Source organism: Ascaphus truei, chromosome 7 (assembly GCF_040206685.1).
Source record: "Ascaphus truei isolate aAscTru1 chromosome 7, aAscTru1.hap1, whole genome shotgun sequence".
NCBI classification, from domain to species: Eukaryota; Metazoa; Chordata; class Amphibia; order Anura; family Ascaphidae; genus Ascaphus; species Ascaphus truei.
Genome location: NC_134489.1, coordinates 32,799,822 through 32,817,002, shown reverse-complemented (window position 1 = coordinate 32,817,002; position 17,181 = coordinate 32,799,822). Strand labels below are relative to the sequence as shown.

The following is a 17,181-nucleotide window of genomic DNA, read 5'->3' as shown; positions in this document are numbered from 1 at the left end:
TGTCCCCTTATGTCTTGCTGTCAACACATAGTCCTGTGGGCTTCAAGACTCTCTCCTCATTGCAGCACATTGTGTGTTGAGGAAAATCTCTGCAGTCCTTCTTCTCCTTATGTCAGCCCAAATGTGAGCTAAGGAATCTCTCTCCTGTGTATCACATGAGGCTTTTTCAGAGATCTCATTAGTCCAGATGGAGACTAGTTAATTGAGTGTCTGCAATTAACTATCTCTCTGCTGGATTCTCAGAGCTCTGCTGCTGCTTTATTTAAACAGGGATAAGTCCCTGTTACAGTGAGCCTCAAGAGAGGGAAAAGAAAGAGAGGGATGAATAGGAACTGTTCAGCAATGGCAGGTAGAGGAGGAGCCCCACGCCTCCACCCCTGCTATCAGGGCGCTGAGTGTGAGAAAAAGAAAGGCCACCATAAGAGAGGGCAGCTTCCGGTGCAGAGTCAGACTGAGTTAGTCAAGTCTCAGTCATAGCAAAGAGGAGCAGAGAGTGAGAGAAAAAAAAGTCAAGCAGAGAGGAGCTTGTTGGAAAGAGAGCGAGCATTCAAAAGGGCACAGGAGAAAGGCAGAGAGGGAGGGTGGCAGGGGATGGCTTTGAGGTTAGAGGGGTTAACACCCGAATGAGTAGAAGTTGTATGTGGAAGGCGAGGACAGGAGCATACAGAAATAAGGCAGAGACCAAGATTGGGAGAGATATCCCAAGAAGCAAGGAGGAGAAGCATGGAAAGAAAGACAATGTGTTGGTAGGATTTATAAGGGTGTATTTTAGTGCAGGGAGTATAGCTGTGTAGTGTCAGAAGGTGCAGGTAGGAAAGGAGTTCATGTGAACTGAGAAGTGGCAAAGGAAGGAGAGATGGAGATATATGAATAGAGTTAGAGACACAATGAGACTGATAGAAAGAAACGCGTATTTTGAGAAAAAGTGAGGTCAGAGCAAATATAAATAGTAGCGGCAGCATGGAAACAATAGTTTAGTGCTGAGATGTGCGGTCTGGGATAGAAAATGTCCTCCTGTCCAGCGCAGTACGAATTCAGGATCCAGAGCCATGAGTTGTTTGGTTGTCCACTTGTTCCACTCCTATTGAACTCCCTATTAAACTCCACACTACGTGCCACTTAAAAAAGGGATACTTTAAAGATGATCTTCTTTACATGTAGGCTGCTCTGCTTCATAGGCTGCTCCCCCAGTCTGTCTCTAGCTATATACTGTAGGTCTAACAAGTCACCTGACTGAATTAAGTTCTACCGAGACAGCTCAATTATCACGTGAGGCACATAAAAACAATGAGATTTCTAATCAGACAGTTGTCCTACCTACTGTAGGTGTTAGCAGTTGAAATGACTAAAGATAGACACACCAAATGGTCAGTTGGAGACAGGGTTTAAAGGTTGTATCCACACGTTCCTTTTTAAGGGTCTGTGACACCTTCGGGGCGGATTTCTGACCAACAGGTTATTTGCGCGAGACGTCAAAAGAATTAAGAGGAAGATCAGGGGGAGTCTTCAGGAGTGACAAAGAGAGCAGGTACCCCTCACGACTATGGAGTTCTGTCAGGCTGCATCCTGATTGGCTTCCTGCCGGTTTGAAATCTTTGTGGAGAGGGAGAGAATGCAGGGTCACTGAGGGTTAGGAAAGTGACTGAGTGTGTGGGGGGCTGGACTGTATGTGATGTTTGAATGGGGACTGTGTGTTTGTGTAGGGGGTAGAGAGAAGGCTGAACTCTACACTGTGTGTGGTGGAAGAGGACTGGACTCTTTGTGGGTCAGTATGTATGGTCACTGGAATTATAAAAATACAAACCTATTTGTTTGTTGGGGAAATTGCTCCTCCTTTAAAAGGGAATATTCTGCCAATTCACCAACTATCTCAAATTCACCATGCACATCACTTGCCCCAACTGGCCCTTGTTAGAATACGGTACACTCACATCATCTCCCTCTGCCTCCATTGCTCATCAGGATGTTATTGATGCGGGTACAAGGAAACCCTCCTCCTCTGCTCCATGCTACCCTGAATGATAACTCCTGGCCATCTTCAGCATTTATAGCTCACCAACATTCAGTGAATTATGACGTCACCGATGAGCTCACGTGATCTCACAATGCTCTGGTCAGCTGACTAGCTAGCTAAAGGCAGATAGTTGTTGACCAATGAGCTTCACCAGCAAATGGCAGCAGTTACAACTTAGCCACAACCCTTTCATTCTGATGTCACTGATGACCTCACAGTATTCTATCCACAATTTTCAGCTCAGTTGTATTCTTAATCAAGGACGGCAGCTTGTTGACCAATGGATGATGATGACCAATGAATGATAATATCTGCATCTGATCAAAAAGAATATCAGACCTTATTGTAGATTCTCAACCTTTGACATCCAATGAATCAACTCTTAAAAGCATTTCCTGTTTGCTAAAGGGGGGACTGGCTACTAGATATGTGTTACTCCCCATTAAAATAACACGTTCTGCTGAGCTTCTGTAAACTTCCAGCCTTTAACCCATTTACTGCAGAAACGATAACAGTCAAAGAACAACACGTGAATATAAATAATAGGAAGTAGAAAAGTCCACGTGTACTAATTAAGGTAGTGGTGTTTTGTGTTGTTTCATCCCGACAAAGGTCCTGAGAATTCCTGTACACCCAGACAGATGTTCCTTTGTTAGAGAGCGCTTCCCTTCCTGGGGTAGGTAATGATACCTAGGGAAAAATATTAACAAGGCTATAGGAAAATTCATTAGAGTGATGTGAGAGGTCAGGCTCTAAATAACAGAGATCAAGGTAAAATGGACATTACACAGACTATAGCGTTCATCTGTCGGATATGACTGAACATATTCAATTAAGGGCTGCAGCTTGGGGGATGGCAGTCCCAATTAATAAGATAATGGGACTGACGGATGGCGCTTCAACCAGGCCCAACTCGACCAGTTTTTATCATTTGCAGCCATTTGTCCAGTCATCCCAATGAGAAACCAGGAATGGGGCAAGTTTCAAGTCCTGCTGGGGCGGGGCAGCTAGTACTGTATATGTTTATCAATAAAACTGTGACCTACTTTTTGCCAAGTCCAAACACAGGGTGTCTCGTTCATGGGATGGTGAGGGTGAGCACAGAAGTGGAAGAGAAAATGGGAGTCATATGACCACTATGTAGTGACAGATGACGGCATAGGATGTCGCCCCTAATAAGACACATTGGCAAATGGCCACCTCCTTCCCCCATCCATAGTCACGTAATCAAATAAAAAGTCTAGTTAAGTAAGCATACTGTATGAAAGTCTAAACAATGGGTAGATGGGGCCTTTGTGCACCTGGGCAAACATGTCTATGTGCAATTCTCCAGGCATAGCGCAGGCAAATTTTGTTTTACTCTGTGCCCAGGACATACTTGAAAACGAGAGGTAACTCTCAATGTATTACTTCCTGGTAAAATATTTTATAAATAAAATAAAATAAATAAATCCAAAGACTGTGTGTCTTCTCCGTTGGGTGATGGGGGTGCTTACTGATGGAGAAGGCAAAGGGGGGGGGGGGGGGGGGGGGTGCATATGACCATTAAGTAGTGACAGATGATAGCATTTGATGTCTCCCACAATAAGAGACATTGGCTAATGGCCACCTCCTTCTTCCTTTCATAGTCACGTAATCAAATAAAAGGTCTAGTTAAGTAAGCATATTAAAGTCTAAACAATGGGTTGTTGGGGCCTTTGTTCACCTGGGCAAACATCCTATGTGAAATTGTCCAGGTATAGCGCAGGCAAATTCAAAAACTGTGTGTCCCCTCCGTGGGGTGATGGGGGTGCTTACTGATGGAGAAGGTAAAGGGGGGGCCATATGATCATTAAAGTATAGTTGCTTTGCATTGGTCAGCTGGGTGCATGATATGTATTGTCTTGTTTTATTAGCTAGCTCTGTGTCAACAGATGTAGGGATAAATGATGTTCCTTCACTTGCCACCCTGATTGGCTAAAGTCCAAGCATCACATTCCTATAAATATCACAGCAAAATACGGTACCTCTCATCCACTCAAGACAATAACTGGAAGAGTACAAGAGGGAACAGGCTTCTTTTGCAGTTCTGAGACAGACTAAGGTAAACCATCTATTATACAATTCCAGGCGTAAATTGGCTGTAAAGGATGTGATTGGGGTTATGTATTATATTGCGATAATGCAGATTGGTGCCCTATCACATAGAAACTTCCTTTGACTTTTATAGGAGTTTCTGTGCAACAGTTCCCCCGATTGGCCTTATCACAGGTTACTTAGTAACCTGCTATAAGTCTTTACTGATTACAACTTCAGTGCAATGCAGTGCTGGTCCCTCCAGCAGTGAAAGGGTTATATAGTTAAACCTCTACATTCCATTATAACCGGGGTTCTCAACTCCCGTACTCAAGATCGCCCCCAACAGGTCAGGTTCCAATGATATCCCAGCTTCAGCACAGTTGGTTCAATCAGTGGCTTAGTGATTGAGCACCTGTGCTGAAGCTGGGATATCCTAAAAACCTGACCTGGAAGACTGGAGTTGAGAACCCCTGCATTATTGTACACCCATTGCAAAGCTTCTCTGGCTCAGCAAATCTCTTTTCACGCAGGGCAGGATAGAGGCTAACAGAGAGATTCTCTAAGCTCCAACATTGCCTTTCCTTGCGATCTGACACAGAAGCTCCAGTGAAGTCAATGTACAGTAAGTGAATGGGGCTTCTGTGTCAGATAGAATGGATTGGCAGTGTAGGAGCTTAGAGAATCTGGCCCTAGGTATCATGATACATTGACACCAAGTAACACAGGGTGAATATGCCTCTATCCACATAACATTGCCATGTAAGAAAAAAAAAACCAGGCTTACAGTATCAGCAGTGTATTTAATTTGAGTCCATTTTGCACACTAAACTCGTGTGGCACTGTATCAAAAGCCTTTGCAAAATCTAAGTAGACCACATCAACTGCATTACCCTGGTCTAAACTCCTACTTAGTAATGGATAGGGTTAAACCCTGTAACCAGTGCTCAAGAGCCGTAGGCAAAAAACAAAATAATGTGATAATGTCCATGAGAAAGGACACAGCAAGGCTGTATCATAAGCCCCACAGAGCCCCAGAAATCGGTGTGGACAAAAAGAACACAGGTAGGGTGGATGTAGCGACGGAAGGGAATTGGACTAAAATGGAGCGCTCACTGAGTGGTGAGTGCCAGTGAGGACCCTGCCCGTTTACCCCGCATCTCCAGTCTTCCTGGTTGTCACACACTGGCTCTGGACCTCGGCACTGTGTAAGTACTCTCTGATCAGATGTCGTCTGGTAAGGGAAATAGCCGTATTGCCGGTCCTGCAGGAATCAGGTTCCAACCGATATGCACGTCCGAAAATAGAAAGGGGAGGCGGTGCACTGCTCTCCGGTCCGTAAAGAAGAAGATCCAAACGCAATCAATGAAAAACAAATTTTAATAATAAACAAATCGGAAAATCACATGTTTATAGCACAACTCTGACGCGTTTCGTACCTGGCTGGGAACTTTGTCAAAGAATAATTGGCTATACCCCAGGTGATCTTTAAATAGCCGCCTCCGATCTCTGATAGGACCATCTAACAACCAGAGAGTCGCACGGTGCACACATGAAGATAGAATAATCAACTACTCCGTAACTAGCCAAAAGAAGGCTGCAATATATAAAGATCCATGGGGACTGATAGAAACACGTACACACCAAATATAATGCTAATAAGTGTAATTAAAAACAATGTATATAATGTAACCTCCAACCACTAAATAGCAAAATTGTGTGGATACCATTCTATCAATAAAACCAACGAACTAAGCAATGTGTGAATAAGCAAAACAAACCCATAATTGAGCATATCAGAAATTAAATTGCATAAAATAGCAAAATATATTAATTATACAAGTAATAAATAAAATATTATTAACCATAATCCTGTAATAACTTAGAACAAAAATAGATACATATAACCCTAAATGCCAAAAAATGTCATCATTATAAATGTGTGTAATCACATCATTAAGAAAAAATATATTGTTATTAACCCTATTCACAAAGAAAAGCAATATATATTAAACCAAATCTAACATAACATAAATTAAACCCCACAAATAAGGATCAATATAAATAAATATAAACTATCAATGAACCAATGTAAATAAAGATAATGATAATAATAAGAATAAATAAATGTTCTGTAACATTCATATATTTACCCATACATGCACATATACTGGTATAGGCTAGTTTAAATGAAAAAAAAAATGTGTGTGCTGAGCACACACATTTTAAGTGAAACTTCATTGTGTTTTGTCACAATTTTGTCGCACAAATTGTAGCTGTGATGGTGATGTTTTTAATTAAAAATCAAAACACAATTTCAGTGCTAAAACACAAAGAAGTTTGATTTAGAACGCGCGTGCATGCCCCCCCCCCTGTTTAACCTATTTGTATTTCTATATGTATAGTAACTGTGAATTCCTCACGTGGGTATCTGTGTGTGTGTGCCTCTGTGTGTGTGTCTCTGTCTGTGTGTGCGTCTGTGTGTGTGTGCGCATGTGTGTGCGTCTCTGTGTGTGTGTGCGCGCGTTTTGGGGTGTGTGTGCCTCTTGTGTGTGTGTGTTTCTTGTGTGTTTGTTTTTTGTGTGTGTCTCTGTGTGTGTGTCTCTTTGTGAGTGTGTGTGTGCCGGCAGCTACTGCGCAGGCGTCTCTGTGTGTGTGTCCATGTGTGCGTCTCTGTGTTCGTGCGTCTTTGTTGTGTGTGTGTGCATTTCTGTGTGTGTGTCTCTCTGTGTGTGCATGTGTGTGTGCTGTGCCTGTGGTGCGGGCGGTACTGGTGGCTACTGCGCAGGCGCGCCCGGTGACTTCGGCGCAGGTGCATCCAAACGACGCCTACTGCACAGGCGCACCAATCTGGCACCTACTGTCCAGGCACGCCGAGCCATCGGCAACAGCTCCAAGCGTGGGAGGCCTCCGAATCCACGCCAGCTGCCATAACGGCCTCTTCTGCCAGCAGTGACGTCACTTCTGGGAGTGCACTTCAAGGCAATTTACTCCAAGGGAAATATTCATTTGGTAGGTGCCAGCATAGAAGTTTCACTTCAAAAAGATAGAGGTAATGATGTCTGAGGAATATTATATTATAATATAATATACATTTGTACTTACCTCCTCAAAGAACTAATAAGGTTAGTTTGGCACGACCTATCCTTCATAAATCCATGCTGACTATTACTAATATATTACAAATGATTTTGTTAACCATTAGGTATTCCTGAATATTATGCCGTACTAAACCTTCAAGTAAGTTCCCCACTATTGATGTCAGGCTTACAGGTCTGTAATTTCCCGGTTATGATCTAGCCCCCTTTTTAAATATAGGAACCACATCTGCTTTAAACCAATCTTGTGGACTGAGCCTGTGGAAATGGAGTCCTTGAATAATAAATGTACTGGTTTGGCTATTACTGAACTTGGCTCCTTTGTGACATTAAATATATGATGCCCAGGCAAAATATATAAAGCAAAAACATTTAGAAGATACACAAAAATGCAACTTTAAACTGATGTAGGAAATATTTGAGAATACTGTATAGTAAAACAAAAAAATCTACTAAAAGGTGGAGTAAATATCAAAGTCTCTGGAAAACCAATGACAAACAAGAGATCTTGGGGCCTATGCTCTAAGCATTCATAAGCCACTTATCGAGCACTTATTGGCCAAAATGTCTACTTTGATTCTGTAAGCGTCGATAAGTGGGCGATAAAAGACTGAATAGCCAAATTTTGACTAGTGTACTTGATGTTCGAGGAGTCTCAGCCCCAAACGAACCACAAATAATATTGGGAAAAATACATATGAAGATGTGATAAAATATATAATAAATACTCACGCGGCCTTGTGTGAGCACCTCTGTATAAAGGTGTCTTTGTTTCTTCTTTGCGAGCCTTTTCTTCCTCTTCCCGGCTGCTGGCGTGCAGTCTCTTCCTCGGTATGGATAGACACATACAAATACAGATCAATCAGGGGTAGTGGGTGTAAGCAATATACAGTGAGAGAGAGGGATAAAATCCCCAACTCACAGACCCCCCTTCAATTGGAATGAGGCTGGTGATTACTAATAATAATCCACTCTGCAGTCTTGCTTGCAGAGTCTATCTGTGTCAATCCACACCTCATCTCGGTACAAATATGCACATAAAGAAAATGGTGATGTTAGTTAGATGTTCAGAAGCAGGTGCTGGCACTGGCACAGAGAGGGGTTAAATAGCCCGATTAAAATGTCAGGCCCCCACATGACAATAGAGTGGGGACAGGGAAGTTCAAACAGATGTGTATATATATCTAGAGAATTTCACTCACACAGCCCAGTGTGAGTGCTGGTACTCAGAGGTCTCTGTATGCCTACAACTATCTTGATTGTGTCCAGTCAGGGTATCCCTTCCCCCAGCACTCCCACGGTCTTGGGTGGACTCCCGCTCCAAGGAATAGTGATTGGGGCAGAGGTATCACAAAAACAGTATTTTATTAAAATTACAAATGAATGAATCACTTACAAAAACAAAAAGGATTGTCCCCTGGCAGCAGCAGCAGGAGTTGGTTTGGGTGACAGTTCCAGACGGTATCCCTGGCTCCCGCGTCCGGGGTCGGGCTGTGACATCACTTACTCCTCTTCTCATTCAGTGGCTGCTGGGGGTCCAAAGCAAGAGCTATCAGTCAATGGGCAATGAAAAACATAAAAAGAAAAAAATACAATAAAAAAACCTGAAAAAAAAGAGATTCACATACATTCAATATTTTTCTTACCTTAGGAAGCGCAGACCCTCCGAATCCCGGTGTTTCTGCAAGGTCTCGTACCGCGACGTCATCAAAGTCAATCCAACGCCATCCACCTTGAAGATCCGGAACAGGTAACAAAATTCTTCTTTATTTTATCTTCTATCACCTTCTTCTATCTTCTTCTGTAATTATTTCTATCTTTTCTTAAATTTTCTATCTTCATCTGTCAATCTATAGCTTCTTGACGTAAAATAAGAATGTCAAGGCCTTATTTATGGCCTGTGACATCACATTTTGAGGTCAGATGGTACAGCTCCAATCTGATTGGACGCTGTATTATGTGCCCGCCTCTTTTTTGTTTTGTTAAGGATGTGACGTCATCTCCAAGGGAGGCATGTCACATTCTTAAAACCACATGACTATATCACATGGTATTACAGCCAAAGGGATTGAAGACAATCCCATTGGTTGCTGTATCATGTGATAGGTTACATTTGTTCAAAAGGATGTGACATCAACCCTTAAAGTTACTTTATTTATGCTGGCTAATGTTTGATTTAATAATGGGCAAATGAGCTATTATCCATATCTGGATAATAGTTATTTTGACCATTACTGTAGTGTATGTTTTGGGGGTGGGGGGTTAAATGTTAGCAAAAAAATGTTTTGCCACACGATTGGTACTGCAGGCCAGCGGGGACACATGGGGACCACCCGAGGGCCCCCAGGCACCCGCGGGTACCACCTGAGGAGCCCCAGACACCTACGGGGATTACCCGAGGGCCTCCAGACACCCACAGGGACCACCTGAGGACCCACGGAGACCCGTGGACTCTGGTATCAATCATGTGGGGATAGAGGAGGTAGGTATTAGATTTATGGCGTTTTTAATGTGTATTGTGGGTAGCAGCTGTTTTAATATACATTTTAATAATAGTGTACATGAGCAGGGGGTCTCCGGAGCAGAACTGCATTGATTTGAGGTCCGGGGACCCCCTGCTTCCCGAGATACAGGCCCCGTTATGGTATCTCCTATGCATTTAAACGTCTCGCGTCACGTGACCGTGGGAATAAAATGCACAGGAGATACCGGCACCCCATAACGGGGCCTGTATCTCAGGAAGCAGGGGGGAAACAACGCGGTCCTGCTCCGGAAACCCCCTGCTCATCTACACTAGTAATAAAATGTATATTAAAAACATACATTTCGGGCGAGATTTGCGAAAGGAATCGCCGGGTTAGGCCTTTTCAGAGAGGCGGTCATCCCGCCGCCGGCAACTCGCCCGTTTTGTGAATTTTGCTTTCAAAGGTAACCGAGGCTTTCTGAATACCGTGATAGCAAAACTCACAAAACAGGCAATTTAAATGACCCAGCGATTTGTTTATGAATGCTTATAGCATAGGCCCCTTTTACTTTATGCCACACTGCATGACTAAGGCTGCGCTTATAGTGCCGGCGACAGCGGCGCGACGTCGCGTCAAAACAAATGCATTGCCGCCACCGCGCGCGTGATGTAAGTGAGTAAGCGCGACGAGACGGCGTGACGAAGCGACGGCTTGGTTTGCGATCGCTGGAAGTCATCTCAATTTGATTTTTTCAGCGACCGCTGCCTGACGTCCCCGTCGCCGGCACTATAAGCGCGGCCTAATAATCATTGTATTTCCATTCTAGGTCTCTTTATTCCGAGGACATGGGGAGGATGCTGGGTTTGCTGCTCCTGCTTGCAGGTGTTTCTGGAGTTCTAGCTCAGACAGGTAACTTCAAATCCCAAATCTATCTTCTTCTTTATTTCAGATGTAGCAAGTCTTCGCTCTCTGTGACCGCGATTTGGAGCGGCTAATGTGGTTGCATCGCGGCTACAGCTCTCACGGCCGGGAGGGCAGTACATTTCTCAGAAGGATTACCACGGCGGGGGTCCCTGTTTCTAAATAGGATACCCGCAGTGTTACTGCTGCGGCCAAGTTTATTCGAGCATTTGCCCGTTCTTGGCCGCAGCAGTAGCCTGGCGCGCGCCCGAGAGTGACGGGCGCGCGCCGAAGCAGCGGAAGAGCGCCCTCCGATCGGGGCGCTCTCCCTACCGCTGCCGGGTCTGCCGGGTCCCCCGGAACCCCCTGCCGCTGTCCCGCGATCGCGGGACACCAGGGCTCCCTCGGGGAGCCCCTGGACGCGCGTGCAGGGGGCGCACGCTCCCGAAGACGCGTGACCGCGCGTCTATGACGCGCGGCACGCCGAGGGGCGGCCACTAGCAAGCCGGGAAATCTCCCGGCTTGCGGATCTGGCCGCAGTGTGATTAAGTGTGTCGGTAGTGTAATCATACCGAGCCAGCCACCAGTCTGTAAGAGCTGCGCAGAGAGAAGCAGTCTCTCTCACTGTGTCTCCCCGCAGCTGTCTCTCTCATTGTCTCCTCACAGAGCTCTCTCACAATGTCTCCCCATAGCAGTCTCTCTCACTGTGTCTCCCCATAGCAGTCTCTCTCACTGTGTCTCCCCATAGCAGTCTCTCTCACTGTGTCTCCCCATAGCAGTCTCTTTCACTGTGTCTCCCCATAGCAGTCTCTCTCACTGTGTCTCCCCATAGCAGTCTCTCTCACTGTCTCCCCACAGCAGTCTCTCTCACTGTGTCTCCCCATAGCAGTCTCTCTGACTGTCTCCCCGCAGCAGTCTCTCTCACTGTGTCTCCCCATAGCAGTCTCTCTCACTGTGTCTCCCCATAGCAGTCTCTCTCACTGTGTCTCCCCATAGCAGTCTCTCTCACTGTGTCTCCCCATAGCAGACTCTCTCACTGTGTCTCCCCATAGCAGTCTCTCTCACTGTGTCTCCCCATAGCAGTCTCTTTCACTGTGTCTCCCCATAGCAGTCTCCCTCACTGTGTCTCCCCATAGCAGTCTCTCTCACTGTCACCCCACAGCAGTCTCTCTCACTGTGTCTCCCCATAGCAGTCTCTCTCACTGTCTACCCGCAGCAGTCTCTCTCACTGTGTCTCCCCATAGCAGTCTCTCTCACTGTGTCTCCCCATAGCAGTCTCTCTCCCTGTGTCTCCCCGCAGCTGTCTCTCTCACTGTGTCTCCCCATAGCAGTCTCTCTCACTGTGTCTCCCCGCAGCTGTCTCTCTCATTGTCTCCTCACAGAGCTCTCTCACTGTGTCTCCCCATAGCAGTCTCTCTCACTGTGTCTCCCCATAGCAGGCTCTCTCACTGTGTCTCCCCATAGCAGTCTCTCTCACTGTGTCTCCCCGCAGCTGTCTCTCTCACTGTGTCTCCCCGCAGCAGTCTCTCTCACTGTGTCTCCCTGCAGCAGTCTCTCTCACTGTGTCTCCCTGCAGCAGTCTCTCTCACTGTGTCTCCCCGCAGCAGTCTCTCTCACTGTGTCTCCCCATAGCAGTCTCTCTCACTGTGTCTCCCCATAGCAGTCTCTCTCACTGTGTCTCCCCATAGCAGTCTCTCTCACTGTGTCTCCCCATAGCAGTCTCTCTCACTGTGTCTCCCCGCAGCTGTCTCTCTCATTGTCTCCTCACAGAGCTCTCTCACTGTGTCTCCCCATAGCAGTCTCTCTCACTGTGTCTCCCCATAGCAGGCTCTCTCACTGTGTCTCCCCATAGCAGTCTCTCTCACTGTGTCTCCCCATAGCAGTCTCTCTCACTGTGTCTCCCCATAGCAGTCTCTCTCACTGTGTCTCCCCATAGCAGTCTCTCTCACTGTGTCTCCCCATAGCAGTCTCTCTCACTGTGTCTCCCCATAGCAGACTCTCTCACTGTGTCTCCCCATAGCAGTCTCTCTCACTGTGTCTCCCCATAGCAGTCTCTTTCACTGTGTCTCCCCATAGCAGTCTCTCTCACTGTGTCTCCCCATAGCAGTCTCTCTCACTGTCACCCCACAGCAGTCTCTCTCACTGTGTCTCCCCATAGCAGTCTCTCTCACTGTCTCCCCACAGCAGTCTCTCTCACTGTGTCTCCCCATAGCAGTCTCTCTCACTGTGTCTCCCCATAGCAGTCTCTCTCACTGTCTCCCCGCAGCTGTCTCTCTCACTATGTCTCCCCATAGCAGTCTCTCTCACTGTGTCTCCCCGCAGCTGTCTCTCTCATTGTCTCCTCACAGAGCTCTCTCACTGTGTCTCCCCATAGCAGTCTCTCTCACTGTGTCTCCCCATAGCAGGCTCTCTCACTGTGTCTCCCCATAGCAGTCTCCCCGCAGCTGTCTCTCTCACTGTGTCTCCCCGCAGCAGTCTCTCTCACTGTGTCTCCCTGCAGCAGTCTCTCTCACTGTGTCTCCCTGCAGCAGTCTCTCTCACTGTGTCTCCCCGCAGCAGTCTCTCTCACTGTGTCTCCCCATAGCAGTCTCTCTCACTGTCTCCCCATAGCAGTCTCTCTCACTGTGTCTCCCCATAGCAGTCTCTCTCACTGTGTCTCCCCATAGCAGTCTCTCTCACTGTGTCTCCCCATAGCAGTCTCTCTCACTGTGTCTCCCCGCAGCTGTCTCTCTCACTGTGTCTCCCCATAGCAGTCTCTCTCACTGTGTCTCCCCGCAGCTGTCTCTCTCATTGTCTCCTCACAGAGCTCTCTCACTGTGTCTCCCCATAGCAATCTCTCTCACTGTGTCTCCCCATAGCAGTCTCTCTCACTGTGTCTCCCCATAGCAGTCTCTCTCACTGTGTCTCCCCATAGCAGTCTCTCTCACTGTGTCTCCCCATAGCAGTCTCTCTCACTGTCTCCCCATAGAATTCTCTCTCACTGTGTCTCCCCATAGCAGTCTCTCTTACTGTGTCTCCCCATAGCAGTCTCTCTCACTGTGTCTCCCCATAACAGTCTCTCTCACTGCGTCTGCCCGCAGAAGTCTCTCTCACTGTGTCTCCCAATAGCAGTCTCTCTCACTGTCTCCCCGCAGCAGTCTCTCTCACTGCGTCTGCCCGCAGAAGTCTCTCTCACTGTGTCTCCCCACAGAGGTCTCATTCACTGTTTCTCCTCACAGAGGTCTCTCTCACTCTGTCTCCCCATAGCAGTCTCTCTCACTGTCTCCCTGCAGCAGTCTCTCTCACTGGGTCTCCTCACAGAGGTCTCTCTCACTGTCTCCCTGCAGCAGTCTCTCTCACTGTGTCTCCCTGCAGCAGTCTCTCTCACTGTGGCTCCCTACAGCAGTCTCTCTCACTGTCTCCCTGCAGCAGTCTCTCTCACTGTGTCTCCTCACAGAGGTCTCTCTCCCTTTTTATTATTATTTTTAACAATCCCAAATCAATCTTCTTCCCCCTAAGCTCGCAGATGGATCGGGTAAGTGGGGCCGTGCTGGTTAGCACAGTAAGACCTCTGTATTAGGGTGAGCCTGCTCGTGATGAATGCCTGTTTCACACCTTGTCTGCCTCTCACATTGTCAGCAGTAGAGGTTATGGTCCATATTTACTAAATGGTGCACAATGCCGCTTCTATTGCCAGACCACATATTATAGTCCATTGAAATTAGGAGATGTGTGGCGTTGGAAGGTGTCCGATGGAGTAGCACCACTTAGTACACATGGGCCAATGTACAGTATCTTGCCCATGATCACGGCCAGTTTGGAATTGCCGCTGGATTCTGATTTTGTCCTTTACAGAAACAGCATGTAATGTTTTGTCCATCAGTTATTTTTTGCACCTTTTAGAATGTGTCTGAGCCAAAATATTTAAAGATAATTAATATAGCCCAAATAATGAAACAAATTGCTGAATGAATGGGTCGGAAAGTAGCTGTCTGAGGCTTATGAAAGAGCCCAGCCTAGTAAATATGGGCCGCAGTTTCTATGCCAGGGCTGGCCAACTCCAGTCCCCAGGGGCCATCAACAGTTCAGGTTATTAGGCTATCCCTGCTTCAGCACAGGTGGTGCAGTCTTTCACTGAGCCACTGATTGAGCCACCTGTGCTGAAGCAGGGATATCATGAAAAACTGAACTGTTGGTGGATTTGGCCACTCCTGCACTATGCCATTTATTTTAACATTGCATTCAATATTTGTTCTCTTCCCATATAGATATGACAGACAAAGTGTTCCTTTTCCCCAAAGAGTCGGCTGATTCATACGTGCGTCTGATGCCAGAAAAGAACGGCCCCTTTGACAAACTCACGGTCTGTCTGCGATCCTACACACAACTGACCCGCTCCCATTCCCTGTTCTCCTTGGTCACTCCGTCCGGAGATAGTGACTTCCACCTGTTCTATAATTCTTACCCTGACACTAAGTTCTCAGTCACGGTGGGCAACCAAGACCTGTATTTTAATCTGACAGCAAGAAATATTCTACAGTGGTGGAGCCTCTGTGTGAGCTGGGACTCCTCCACTGGTGTAGTGCAGCTATGGGTCAATGGGAAGCCATACCCAAGAATAATGTTTCAACAAGGGTACCAAATCTCTGCAAACCCCATGATTGTGATTGGACAGAATCAGGTTGGTGGTAAAGTTTATGCTAAACACTCCTTTGTGGGAGAGATCACTGATGTTCACATGTATGATGAGGTATTGTACGAACAGGACATCCGTAATGTTCTTAATTATAATGACAAAAGTGGTAATGTGATTAACTGGAAGTCCCTACAAGAGTATGAACTTGGAGGCAATGTCATTATGCAGCCACAGCTATGTGACGTCTACTACAGTTCTGCCTGTTCCGCTTTTCATAACACCCTCCGTACACCACTATGAATCTTCTCCACCAGCTCTTTCATTTACTTGTTCTGTACATCCTCCACAATCAATCATTAGATGCAGAATCTACATGATATAATCACAGTATTTTAGTATTAAAGCTCAGTAATAACTAGAGATGAGCATGACGACACCCCTGCACGTCGGAGGTTTTATAAAATATATACATTTGAATGCCGTTTGAATCTCTACTCTACTGATAGAGGGACCACCATATGACCTTCTCTCTCAGTCAGAAACTAGGAGAATATCAATATAGTTAACTTGCCTTACAGTACGAGTTAAAGGAGTTCAGTTACTAGTTTTATACTTGACCCTTATCAGTGGACTTAGAATTTATCAGTGGACATAAAATATATAATCAATATATTCTACCAAGGTCCCCCATCTGGCCTTACTCCAGTTCTACTCTCTCCTAAAAGATAATACTTAACTGCACCACTCAGTTTCAATTGCGCTGAAGTTAGTTCATAATAAAAATGATGTTAAATATATTATATACAGTAAGTAGCCTTAGAGAATGAGGTAGCACCATCTGACCCGTCTCTACTCTCAATAGGTTTCTCTTCTCTCTATGCAGTGGAGGAAATACAAGAAGACAATAGGTACAAGTAGTGCAGGACCTGCAGAGGGGATCACCTTGACATAGTTACAGGCTTAACATGTTTTGGCCAAAAGATTGAACTAAAAGTCCCACACTAATGAGAAGAAAAAAACATATAGAAATTAACTAAATAATTTCCCATATTGGACGTGCGTTGGGGCTTCTTTGGTTACCGTTGTATATTTGAGGTCAGTTTCTCAGTAGCACTCCAACAAACACAATTAAATATATATAAATATAGAATACTGTCGGTCTGGGTTTGAGCTCATTAAGATTGACTGGTGTCTACTGGTAGACTAGACATATACAATCAGCTCCACTTGTTTTTTGTTAACAACCTAACAACCTTATCTTTTGGTTATATATATTTTCAGTTTTAGGCATGGATACCGCAGTCCATCATCTGATATAATTATATATATGAAATATTATTATGTCAGTCAGCACATCCTTCCTTAGTTTACCTGTTGGGTACTTGTTGAGTAATTATATAGTTGATCAGAGATTTAACGCCATCTGACCTGTCTCCGATCCTAGCTCCAGACTGCGACTTTATAATTTTTTCCATCAAATTCCAATGTTACCCATAATCCAAAACCAGATCCTTGTGATGAGTTTTGGCAAAACCTAATCCAAAACGAAAATACTGTTTTAGCTAAAGATGTATTGCTTCCTAGTGCTGATGAGACTTGTAACTGTTAATATCCATTGGCTGAGTGTGAGCAGAAGTGATCTTCGGGCAAAAAGTGACGATTTCAATGAAAATTTTTCTATTTAAAACCTTAATGCTGTTCAAAAAATGAATAAATATGTGCAAAAGAAAAACTGGTTTACATGTATTTTTGAACATTGTAGTTTGTGGTTTAGATGCAGAAGGACACGGCTTACGTATAAGCAAAATAATATGAATTTGAAGAAATATTCATTAAAGATGTATGTTTAAGTAAGAGAGAATCAATGGCTGTAATGAACTTTGAGGGTTGGTCATCTGGGAGCATGGATTGTGTCACTAAATAGCCATGATGATGTTATGCTGAGTGTAGCAGCAATAGGCAAAGGCCGGACCTACAGTAGCATTAGGGTGTCCTTTTAGTGATAAGCTATCAAACAGTTAAGGAAAACATTTT

The 17,181-nt window shown here is 45.3% G+C and overlaps 1 protein-coding gene across 2 annotated transcripts; it reads left to right on the top strand.

The window, feature by feature from the left end:
* Nucleotides 1-3,972: 3,972 nt before the first annotated feature.
* Nucleotides 3,973-16,864, top strand: LOC142498509 (C-reactive protein-like). 2 transcript variants are annotated; one of them, XM_075606743.1, is made up of 4 exons: nt 3,979-4,097; nt 8,819-8,917; nt 10,459-10,541; nt 14,780-16,864. In XM_075606743.1, exons 3-4 carry the CDS (start codon nt 10,478-10,480, stop codon nt 15,445-15,447), a joined length of 732 nt encoding a protein of 243 aa, XP_075462858.1. In that variant the 5' UTR covers nt 3,979-4,097; nt 8,819-8,917; nt 10,459-10,477; the 3' UTR covers nt 15,448-16,864. The 2 variants fall into 2 exon arrangements, with proteins under 2 accessions (XP_075462857.1, XP_075462858.1); XM_075606742.1 differs by lacking the exon at nt 8,819-8,917 and having other exon boundaries at nt 3,973-4,097.
* The last annotated feature ends 317 nt before the right edge of the window (nt 16,865-17,181 follow it).

Excerpts from the sequence above, each read along its gene's own strand:
- LOC142498509 (XM_075606742.1), top strand. The coding sequence starts at position 10,478 with ATGGGGAGGATGCTGGGTTTGCTGCTCCTGCTTGCAGGTGTTTCTGGA. Across the intron at positions 10,542-14,779 it reads TGGAGTTCTAGCTCAGACAG|ATATGACAGACAAAGTGTTC; the intron begins GTAACTTCAAAT and ends CTTCCCATATAG.